Here is a 12,578-nt window from a genome sequence, read left to right on the forward strand (position 1 = left end):
GCTCAGTAGCAGCAGTGTGTGCTATCTACAAGATGCACTGCAGAAACTCACCAAAGATCCTCATTCAGCAACTTCCAAACCCACGGCCACTTCCATCTAGAAGGACTAAAGCAGCAGATAAATGGGAACACTCACCTCCCTCACACACTCACCTTCCACACACACTCACGCCCACAAACACTGACAGTGGGAAGTTTAAAATCTTGTGTACCAAAACATACATTCACTTTCATCTTTTCTGCCTCTTATATTGCTAGGTGTTTGGGGTAGTGCTTTTTCGATTTTATTCAACCGAGTACTCGGAGTTACCAGTTCCAACAATCAAAGCTCCACCACTATGGAGGAAGAGCTAGGTATTGTACCTTTCCGTTTTGATTAATCATTAACATCAGGCATTCAAGTCCATTGATACACATCTATGCTTTCAATTAAATTTCCTTCTACATTTCAAGATTACTTGTCTTTGTTTGAACTAAAGTTGAATGTGTTAGTAGATGCATGATGCTACTTTATGGTAGTTATATACCTACTTCATATTGTTCATAAGGAATTAATTGGAAGTTCTCATTTCATATGACCATATTGTGCCAATTGAGTTGGGAAATAAGCAATTAAACTGCAGTTGTTCTACTAAATATTGTGATATTTAATCAAATTCTTAGGTTTTGTGGATGTTTCCATTGGGGTAATTTTATGATAATGGATTACTTTATTTTAAATTCTATCCCTAGTTCGCATTGTATTCATTCATTCAGTCATGCTTGCTGTGTCTGAAGGTACATGTTTAGTTCATTGTCTGCTGACCTTTCATCCAACACCATACTCTTAGCAATTTCTATCAGTTTTGGTTTGCCAGTGATTTCCATTTGCAGGGGCAGAGCTCAGAGGCAGTGTGAATTGAACCCAGGCTATTGGTGTTATTCTGAATCATGCATTACCCACCTAAGCAAGCCACATCCTCCTCATCAAAATTGAAAGAACTGCGAACGCTGTAAATCCAGAAACAAAGGCAGCAGTTGCTGGAAAAGTTCAGCAGGTCCGGCAGCATCTGTGGAGAGAAATCAGAGTTAACATTTCAGGGCCAGTGACCAACCCTGAGGAAGGGTCACTGGAGCCGAAACGTTAACTCTAATTTCTCTTCACAGATGCTGCCAGACCTGCTGAGCTTTTCCAGCAACTGCTGAGCTTTTGTCACATCCTCCTCATGTTGTATTGGTGCCATAAAATGTCATTAATGATTTTCGTTCTACTAGAAGCAGGGGCAATATTGTTCCAGCTCCTGACTGGGATTGGGGTTTGGTGGGGCTGGAGAAAGAGGACAGTGATTGGCTTCGCTAAGGCCTCATGTTGTTAAATTGTGGCCATTTACTGACAAATAAGGGAAAAGACAAATGCGGGAGGGGAAAAGAAAAATAATGAACTAAATTCAACAGCAGAAGATTTGAAAAGGGCTCTCCCTGGCTTGTAGGACTCAGCTATTGAATGAAATGTTTCACGGGGCCACTGGTATTCTCAGTGTTATTCTGAAATGCAAATACAGGGCCTTAGTTTAAAGTAACTGGCAGCCATTTACCAGTGAGGAACAAAATACTGAGGAGAGAGTGAGGTCTGCAGATGCTGGAGATCAGAGCTGGAAATGTGTTGCTGGAAAGGCGCAGCAGATCAGGCAGCATCCAGGGAACAGGAGAATCAACGTTTCGGGCATAAGCCCTTCTTCAGGAATTCCTGAAGAAGGGCTTATGCCCAAACGTTGATTCTCCTGTTCCCTGGATGCTGCCTGACCTGCTGCGCCTTTCCAGCAACACATTTCCAACAAAATACTGAGGCCTAATGACAGGAACTAATCATCTCTGGGACTTCTTGAAATTCCTTTGTTGATCCAGTGGGGTCAGGTCTGGTCAAAACAAAGAACTGTAGATGGTGGAGATCTGAAACGAACAAAAACAAAGGGCTGGAGAAACTCAGCAGCTGTGGAGAGAAAGACAGAGTTAACATTTTGAGTCCAGTGATCCCCTTCAACAGAACTGAACAGAGTTAGGAATTTATGCTGATGACGGTGGTGGGCGAGGGGGAGGAGTGAGACAGATAGATAATGAGAGGGGCAAGAAAGAAAGCAGAGGAAGGGATTGTTGCTAGGAAACCAGGGAAGAAGAGAAGTTGAAGAGGTGACAATGGGGGCTGTGAATGGTGAAAATAGGTTGGCTGTGTTGAGAGCACCCATAGAACATAGAACATTACAGCACAGTATGGACCGTTTGGCTCTCGATGTTGCACTGACATGTGGAATCAATCTGAAGCCTATCTTTCCTCCACTATTTTGTTTTCATCCATATGTCTATCCAATGACCATTTGAATGTCCATCCAATGACCATTTGAATGTCCTTAAAGTTGGCGAGTCTACTACAGTTGCAGGCAGACCATTCCATGCCCCTACTACTCTCTGACTAAAGAAACTATCTCTGATATCTGTCCTATATCTATCACCCCTCAATTTAAAGCTTTGTCTCCTTGTGCTAGCCTTCACCTTCTGATGAAAAAGGCTCTCACTGTCCACCCCATCTAACCCTCTGATTGTTTTATATGTCTCAATTAAGACACCCTCAACCTTCCTCTCTCTAATGAAAACAGCCTGAAGTCCCTCAGCCTTCCCTCATAAGACCTTCCCTCCATACCAGGCAATATCCTGGTGAATCTCCTCTGCACCCTTTCCAAAGCTTCCACATCCTTCCTATAATGCGGTGACCAGAACTGTACGCAATACACCAAGTGTGGTCGCACCAGAGTTTTGTACAGCTGCAGCATGACCTTGTGGCTCTGAAACTCAACTCCTCTACTAATTAAAGCTAACACACTGTATGCCTTCTTAACAATGCAGGACAGGACCTGGGGGGTGTGGAGTGGGGAATAAACAAGGAGGGGCGCGTTCACATTCTAAGATGGTTAAACCTGATGTTGAGTTCTGAAGGCTGTCGGTGAAAGATGGGGTGTTGTTCTTTTATTTTGTTGAGATGCCTCTGGAGCACTGCAGCAAGCCTGAGACTGAAATGTTGGCATGGGGGTCGAGGTTGTGTGTTGAAGTTGTAGGCACTGGAAGCTTGGGGTCATCTTTACGGATAGCGTCAAGGTGTTCAACAAAGGGGTCACACAAACTGGAGATTGTCTCCACACTATAGACAAGATCACATTGTGAAGACAGTAAACTAGATTGAACAAGTTGCTTGCTACATCTGCAAGATGTGTCTGAGGCCTTTGCTAGTGAGGAGGGAGGAGGGAAATGGGCAAGTGTTCCACCTTCTATAGGCGATTGCAGGGGAAGGTGCTATGGAGGTATGAAGAGATGTTGGAAATGGAGGAGAAGAGCATGATGGTGTCCAGGAGAGAATGGTCCCTGGAATACCTGGAATACTGATGAAGGATGGGAGGGGAATATCTGCCAACTGGTGGCACCCCACTGGAGCTGGTCGGAGGTGATGATCCTTTTGACTCAGAAATGAGAAAAGTGAGAACTGAGGATACCCGATCGTTCCTGTGAAAAGGAATGGAAGGAGTGAGGGCAGGAAATGGTTCGGACACTTGACCACGGTAGCACGGAATCCTTGATAGAGAAAACCATTGGACATATCTTAGACTGCCTTGTGGAAGTTGGCATCATCAGTATAGATGCAGCAGAGACAGAGGAACTGGCATAATGGGATAAAGGCCTTTACAGGAAGCAGGCTATGAGGATGTACAGGTAACTGTGGGAGTTGTGAGTGTACCAATTGATGTCATCGATGTACTGGAAAAGGAGTTGTGAGTGGGGGGCCAGAGTAGGACTGAACAACGGAATGTTCCACATACCTCACAAAGAGACAAGCACAACTGGAGCCTATGCGGGTACCCTTGGCAACCCCTTTGACCTAAAGAAAGTGAGAGGAGTTAAAAGAGAAGTTGTTCAGTGTGAGAACGAGCTCAGCCAGGCAGAGGAGGCTGGTGGAGGATGGAGTTGATTCAGAACTTCTTTCCATTCTGATGGGGGGATCTGATAACGGGATTGCACATCCACAGTCAAGAAGAGTCAGCTGGAGCCCACAAACTGCAAATTCCAAGACTGATGTAATGTGTCCCAAAAAACGATGAACGTAAGTGAGGAGGGACAGAACTAGACAGGACTGTTTATTTTACATCTTAAAAAGTAGAATTGGATACTTCTAATAATAAATGTTAACTGGTTAACTTGGATCATTTACTTGATTTTAGTGCAGCAAGATGTTGCAAACCTTTCGTTTGTAATATGAGTTATCCCATCACACAAGACTTCCCAGTTGCTTCACACATAATGGAATGTGTTTGAAATGTAGTCACTTCTGTTATGTAGCTGAGGTAATGAAAAGCCCTGTGTTATTTCCCATCTAGAGACTTATAAACAGTGACGCACATCGTTTATCTGCATCAGAGACAGCACTCATTAATTTATAATGTCAATTTATGGACAGTTTCCTGTCTGGGGAAATCCAAGTTTTATCAGTTCAGCATGTGAAATTACACAGGGTCCTCCAGTAAGGAAACATCCAAATTCCCAAGTTGGAATTAAGTTTTCATACTTTCTGCAATTTTATAAGCTCGCAACTTACAAAAAGAAAACATTGTTATATTTTCAGATTGAGTGAATGAATTGCCCTGTGATATTCTCCAAGGTTTGAGTACCAATCGAGAGTCTGTGTTGAGTCTGACAATATCAACTCAGGATTGTGAAAGGGCCACTCAAAAGTATCCTTAGTATTCCTGGGATGAAAAGGAGAAAAATCAGTCAAAGGCTGCCATTTTTTGTGCCATCAGTGATTCATGTTGAATAATGTATTTCATGTGGAGTTTCAATGAGGACACATGACTGAATAGGCAGGAGTTAAAAAAGATCAGAATAGTATGTGGCGTGATTGTAGTTTTTGAATTTTTTTGGACTCCATTGCAGTATCTATCTTGAGTATTTTTGTGGGATTACCAAATAAGGTATTCAACCCCATTTATCAAGTGAGATCAAATGACCAAGCACTGAATAGCTTTTTGCTGAACTTTTAGTTCTGTTTGTGTTTGACATGTTAGCACAAGATACCACAATGGAACATTATTTTACTTCAGGATCTTGTGTCAGTGGTGTTCACTATTATCCACCCCGAAGGCCACGTTTCTGGGAATGCTTTCTAATACTGCTGGAATACCTACTAACCACTCCACTTCTGATCATTCTGATATAACCAGTGTCATGAGAAAGGTCTATTCACTGATGAAACTGTACAGACCACACTACCCCGCTGAACCAAACTTTTCTCCTTTTAAACAGCTGATTTCACCCACTAATTCTCATACTAATACTTAGTTGGGAAGATTTATTTTCAAAATAAAATTGCCTGAGTGCCTTTCCACAAAGCAGTTGAGCATGAAGATTAAAAGAAAGTAAACCCCAGAACAGAGATGCTGAAAGATTGAGTTAACATTAAAAACATGAAATACTAACACATATGAAGGGGCAATCTTTAATTATAACAGGGTTTTCTTTTTTTTGAAAAATCCATGTTCCAGTAACTACACAGATTGCGTGTATTTTCTGAGACAAAAAGGCCCTGATTTCACAGTAAGCACTTAAGTGCTGGCCTGCGCCTGCTAAAAAAGCAGCGAATAAAAGTCCTGAGCGTGGATATACCCTTTCCAAATTTCAGTCTGAATCTGGTGCTAAATCAAGGAGGTCACTAGACATCCAGCAGGTGATCTCATCTGGCAGTATTTCAGCAAGGCAGGAAATCACTGCATTTTTCAATTTCATTAACTCTTTTACAAAGAGTGAAATGAGTGGTAATGGCACATGGAATTGTATTGAAGCTGAAATATCATTTATGTTCTTTTTTGAAAACCCTAAAAATCATAGTGGAGAAATTCAATACTTTTTCAAAGATGAAATGCATTTTTTACGAGTGGTGTGGTGTTTGGCAAATATTATGTTCTATGTATGTCATTATCATCCCAGTAACAACTCATTCAACATGTAACCCTTTCAAAGGGTTTCACAGTAAGACTAATAACATAAAAGGAAATTCTCATCAATTTAGTTGTTTCTATTTGATTGCAGTCTCACAGGGGGAGGGAGTGACTGAAAGAACATACTGTGGAATCATTAAATCACTGACAACCTCTGGATTTCTGTGTTTTTCTGCACATGTTAGTATCAGCTTCAGTTGAGTATTGACAGCCATGCTGCACATTTCACCATCATTCCTAATTTATATTCTGAGTCAGTAAATTGTGCTTTCCTCCACTAGGTGTGTATCCAAGTACTGTACTTAGGAAATGGTAACAGTCACAGAAGCAGGGTCGGTGATTACACAGAATAAGGAACAAAAATTCTCTTCCCAGAGGTCCTTTTAACCACTTTAAATAGCCTGCAATAATATAATGATATTGCTGACATACCCACTGTCCCTGGTGTTATGATCCCAGTTATGAGAATATTGGACAGGGTGTACGTTTTGATCTGGTTCAATAGACTACATTCTTGTGGAAGAACAGGGGTGAGAAAAATGAACAGCAGAATTCCAGGGTTGAATTGAAATGTTATTATAAAATGTCTTTGTTATACAAAAATCAACAAAACATACAATAAATAATGACTAGATATTGAACAGGTAAGGTATTGATTCTGAACCATGCATACATAGAGAGAGAGCTTAGAGTCTAACATTTAGGATTGATATGAAGTAAATAAGGGTTAACAAAAAACTCTGGTCATACACCCCACAGACTATACTTCAAATGGCTAATGGAGTTAAAACAGATCCTACTATGATGTTTGTGACAGTGTGGGTTGCCAAATCTCATTTAAAAGATTTTTCATCTTTACAAAGGACCCTACGGATTTACTGTCAAAGATCCGTCTTTCTAACTCCTTCAAAGGACTCCCTGATTTTGGATTGGCTGAACAATTGCTCTAACCTTTGTAGTTCAGAGTTCTGGTCATGACACCTTTTCCAAGTGTCTCATTACCAACACAATTACAACTTCCATTAAGCAACAGAACTTGAATTCCTGTTAAGTTCTGATCTTTTTTCAGTTGCAGCTTACAGATATCGCATGTGGGCCTCGTTCACTCTGCTCTCAATTACACAACATTATCAATGGCTACAAGAACTTCTTCTTAGAAACCCCAACCTTTTACCACATCATGGAGCCACCATTTTCTGGGAACTGTTCTGAGCCCTAATAGCAACTTGTGATGCCTGGAACCTGTTCTTCTTGTTCCAGCACACTCCTAGCCACAAACTGTGATGAACCTCTCTCAGCAAATGCAAACACAAATAAATTGAAACCAGTGAACCTACTTAAGTTCCATCTATCTCTGAGACAGGGTGGCATGGTGGCTCAGTGGATAGCACAAGTGCCTTGCAGCGCCATGGTCATGGGTTTGATTGTCTGTGTGGAGTTTGCACGTTCTCCCCGTGTCTATGGTTCCCTGTGGGTTCTCCGGTTTCCTCCCACAGTCCACAGATATGCAGGCTAGGTAGATTGGCCGTGGTAAATTGCCCATAGTGTTCAGGGATATTAGGTGGATAATAAGAAATGCAGGGTTACAGGGATAGGGTGGAGGGTCTGTCTGGGTGGGATATTCAATGGGCTGAATGGCCTGCTTCCACACTGAAGGAATGCTATGAATATAGCCTAGTCTGGGCTGCCTTTAACCTGTTTTTGGTGTTTAGTGTCCCTCATTTACAATGTATTCTTTGATCTGCTGAAGTAAATGGGTTTTACAGCTTTTATACAACTATAGCTGTAATTGTCAAAATAATTTATTCTGACTTAATTGAACAAGCATGAGTAACCTTCTGAACTGCCACTTAATGCAATATTCTGGCAATCCCCAAATCCCTTCATTTTAATTATCTTACCATCCTAGCTCTTAATGATTTCATGATTGTTTAAATGCATTTATCCCATTTTCTCCTGTTAAATTCTTAACTCCTAAAACTGAAAATTGGACACAAAGACACATGAAACACAATCTAGGATTTCACAACACTGGCCAGTGGAAGGGTTTATATGACCTCAGCAAGCCAGGGAGGACATTTATACACACATGCTTTACAATCAGAACAGAAACCAACACAGAACTGACCGTTTGGATCTCGTCAAATGTCTCCCTGTTTAATGGTCATATTAATATAGTGATGTCTACTCCTTTGTTAATTTATCCTGTGCGATTACATTAGATGCTATGCATCAGTTGGTAGCTCCATTTTCACTGTGTTGTTTAATGACTCCCCCCCCCCCCACTGTAGACACATATCCCTCAGGAAGCTAAGCAACCTGAACCCACTCAGTCTGCCAGTATGTTGACTGCTTCTGTACAATTTCTAATTTGGAACTGCCAGATATAGTGTGTAATTACAAAAGACAACTGCTGTGAGTCGTGCTTTGCAACAAAGTGACACTTAAATTACTGAAAAGCTGAAATGATGAAAAGTCAGCACAAATTCCAGGAGATTGATTTTTGTGTATGTTTAGATTTAGTTTCTGGAGTCTCAGCTTCCCTGATCAGGGCTTGGTCACATCTTGCGTCATTTTCCACTGTGAAATATTGGAAGTTGCTAGTATTTTTAACTAGTTTGTCTGCAATGCATGTATATGGGCCTTGCAACGTCAAAAGAAGTCTTTTTAGATTACTGGATGAAGTCCAGTCTACAATCAAGTAGTGACAAATCAATTTAAATGAAACATGGTTCCATACATCTGTGTGGGAGGTGTAATGCAAATAGTTCTGACAGCCTTTGAAATAAAGCAGGCAACTATAACAGCAACTTACTGTTTAAGCTACATGTAGTTGGTTTCTAGTTATAGATGCCTGTTACAATGTTTGACAGTTATGGTCAAAATGGTTTAATATGCAGCATCACCAGTTCCTCCCATTAGTGGATCCCATTTCCCCTATTATCAGGAGTTTACCTCTTCTATCCAACTTTTAATCTAATGCTAGTCTGACCCAGGAGACTCCGATGCTGAAACTCTTGTCAAATGAACTAGATATTCGTCAATCATCTGAAATGTAGACAGATTTACTTCTTTGTGAGTGAGGAAAAACGTAAATCAAAAATCATTCATTGATAAGTGAATGAGCAGAGTGACATTTAGAGTAAATTATTTGGTACCTTTGCTTTAATTCGTATCACTCCAAATTCGTATCACTCCAAAGCAGAATCAAAGCAAGTCACACTTCTGTTTGGAAGCCAAGGGGAACTCTCCTGGCTAGCTGTTTATCCATTCCTGTTCAGTTAGTTATTGACAGACATTTGCACCATTCTTGCAGCCTCCCTCTACATCTCTTCTAAAATGGAGCTCAAACTTGTATTCCCATCTTTGCCTTTTGTTGTTGAGCAGGAGTCAGCTCTGACTGACTCAATACTCACTGTTCAAGGGAGTCACCAGGCTATTGCTCTCTGGGTGCAATCTCTAGAAACTACTCACTTATTCTTATTGGAAAGATTATGGCATTAGCCAATCTGTCCAAGTTATGGCAGACAATCAAGAGACCCCTCCAAGAAATTTATTCCAACATTTATTCTTTTACACATGGAATGAGTGTGGAGAAGTGCTGATGAGCACTGGTGCAGTGAACTCTTCAGAGCTTTCTTCATTAGGCCTAATAAGAAAGTTTTAGGTGGCCCCTGCCCCAAGGGCTCTCCCAAAACCTCCTCAAGACCCTCCTTGGTGCACCACCTACTGTTTCATTGCCTCTGGCCAGCAGCCTCCTCCTCCCTAAAATGCCATCCTCACCCACTGGCTGCTGCTCAAGCAGAGTTTAAAATCACCCAAACTGGTTCCAAGGTCAGGGTGCCCAGTGGCTTGGTGTTTGCTGTTTTCAGGAGCAGGGAGCTAGGAGATTGACTGAGGGATGGCACAATGATTTTGTTTTGGGGTAGACTGGATGATAATTGTTATCAGGTCAGGAGGTAGTACACCAACTTGATGAGAGAAATGGCCGTTCAACATGCTGCCTTATTAATATGTCCCTGTCTGTAGACTCCCCTCGGAGTACACATTTGTTCCAGAATGCCAAGCTTCATCAGGTTGGACAAATGGGACAAAATGCAGGTGTGTTTGTGATGGAGAGGGGCTCTTTGGCCTCTGTGATCAACATTTCAATTAACCCAATATTCACAACCTTCTGTGGGAGAGAATCCTTCCCAATTTTCTTCCTGAACAGCCCAGCTCTTATTCCCTTTTGTTTTGGATTCCAAGCAGAGGAATTAACTTCTGTGTCTCTGATGTATCAAATCATTTTATTATTCAGAAAATGTCAGGTTGATCAACCTTCTAAATTCAACCTTGATACAATTCCAAACCCAACATCAACCTGTCCTTGAGGTTTAACATTTTAAAACCTCAGATGAATCTGGAGAATCGCTGACAAGGCATGCACTGCCCTCCATTGCACCACACTGCTGCAGATGGGCCGTGACTAGTCCTCTGTCTAACTGAAGCATCACTTCCCCAAGTTAAAATTCCAAGCTGTTGAGATAAAAAAAAAGGAACATTCCATCAACCATTTTCATCCTTTTTATAAAAACTTGTCATGTAGGGAATGGAGAAATAAATATGCCAGAAATACTTCTGTCATTTTATAAAGAATCTCTCAAAGTCGAGGCAATGAAATGTGGCTAAATTGTGCAAAACTAGAATGATAGAGTATTATTTAACTGGTGATTGATTGGGAGGTTTGGATGCACTAAAAGAACAAGGTCTTCTTGTAGACCAGTCACTGTGCAAGTATGCAAATCAACAAGCAACTAGGAAAGCAAATGTTATATTAATCTTCATTGCAAGAGGATTTGAGTTCAGAGGTAGGAATGCCTTATTGCAGTTTTACAAGACCTTGCTAAAACCACATCTGTAGTACAACGAGAAGTTTTGGTCTCCCTACACAAGAAAGGATGGACTTGCCATAGAGGAAATGCAGTGAATGTTCACGAGACTAATACCTAGGATGGCTGGACTGTGCTAGGAGGAGACATTGGTTTGACTGAGCCTATATTCACTAGAGTTTAGAAAGGTGAGAGGGGTTCTGACTGAAAACATACACAGTTCCAACAGGGCAGATGCAGGGAGGATGTTTTCCCTGGTTGAGTAGTCTAGAACCAGGAGAAACAGTCTCAGGATATGACGTAAACATTGAGCCCTGACATGAGGAAACATTTCTTCACTTGAAGGTTAGTGAATCGGTGGTAATCTCTACCACAAGGTTGTGGAGGCCAAGTCAGTAGGTATATTGAGGAAAAAGGGAGTTTATTTTTCAGATTTTAAAGTCAACAAGGGGTATGGGGATATGGCGTGGAAATAAAAGACCAGCCAAGATCGTATTGAAAGGCAGAGCAGACTGAAAGGGCTGAATGGCCTACTCCTAATGCTAGATTTTATGTTTCTATGGCATCTCGTTGTCTTGTGCTTTAAGGCAATATTGCTGCCTACACATTGAGAGTGCAGTCTGGATTGTCTTGGGTTTTAGTATCTGCACATTAACTTCCCCTGAAGTTGATGGCTCCTCACCATTAAGTTTTTATTTATTCATTCATGAGATGAGGGCATCTGTGACTGAATCAGCATTTATTGCCCGTCCATAATTGCCCAGAGGGCAGTTTAACAGTCAATCCCATTATTGTGGTCTGGAATCACTAGTAGGCCAGACCAGGTAGTGATGGCAGTTTCCTTCCCCAAAGGACATTAGTGAACCAGATGGGGTTGTCAGACAATTGACAATGGATTCATGGTCCTCATTAGATTCTAGTTCAAGATTTTTAAAATTGGAAACTAAATCAAATTCCACCATCTGCCATGATTTGAACCTAAGTTCCCTGGATTAATAGTCAAACAATAATACCACTTGGCCATTGTTTCCCCAAAAGTATAGGATTGCTTTATTTGCATAGGTTATCAAATCCAGCTGTTTAGTGTACTGTCTGAGACTTCCCTTTTCACGCACTCAATCTAGACTGGTGTAATTTCTGTTATTGATATCAGGGTCCTGTGATTGACATGAATCTCATCATTCCACAGACATGACCATTCCAAACAGAACAGAAACCAAATTCTGGAGGAATTTCAAAACCTATTTTGGAGGCACCACTCTCATTAAATATAAATTAACTAGTCTGTGTGTTTGCAGGGATCCAGAATGTTCCTACAATCTGACTGAAATTATCTTGTGACTGACTAGCATTGTCTCTTTGGTGAATTTCAATTCAGGAACAAAACACAAAACACAAAATTAATATAAGATTTAAAAGTTAGCTTTTATTGTAAAAGTTTGACCCGAATGAAGTCTGAAGTATATTATTTAACAAGCAAAGTTGCCTCTGAGTCCATGGATTCTGCCTCGGGCCTACATTAGAAACGCTGTGGAGTAATGGATCACTGGAGCCATGAACAGTCACCTTAGAGTTAGGTTTAACTGGTTGTCACCAAGTGCATAATATCATGCACAACAAGAATACATGACCACTTGTTTCCTCAGTCATTTTAATTTTGCCACCATAAAGGCTGCAAACCTATATGGACCTTG

General features: G+C 41.1%; 1 protein-coding gene across 3 annotated transcripts in view; it reads left to right on the forward strand.

Annotated features, from left to right (window-relative positions):
• LOC122554454 (cytosolic phospholipase A2-like) overlaps positions 1 to 12,578 on the forward strand; it is a 134,492-nt gene that overhangs the window by 96,995 nt on the left and 24,919 nt on the right. For all 3 annotated transcript variants that reach the window (XM_043699514.1, XM_043699515.1, XM_043699513.1), the window contains one exon: positions 258 to 353. In XM_043699514.1, coding sequence (XP_043555449.1) covers positions 258 to 353 — 96 coding nt within the window. The remainder of the gene's footprint in view (positions 1 to 257; positions 354 to 12,578) is intronic.

This window comes from Chiloscyllium plagiosum, chromosome 11 (genome assembly GCF_004010195.1).
Source record: "Chiloscyllium plagiosum isolate BGI_BamShark_2017 chromosome 11, ASM401019v2, whole genome shotgun sequence".
Classification (NCBI taxonomy): domain Eukaryota; kingdom Metazoa; phylum Chordata; class Chondrichthyes; order Orectolobiformes; family Hemiscylliidae; genus Chiloscyllium; species Chiloscyllium plagiosum.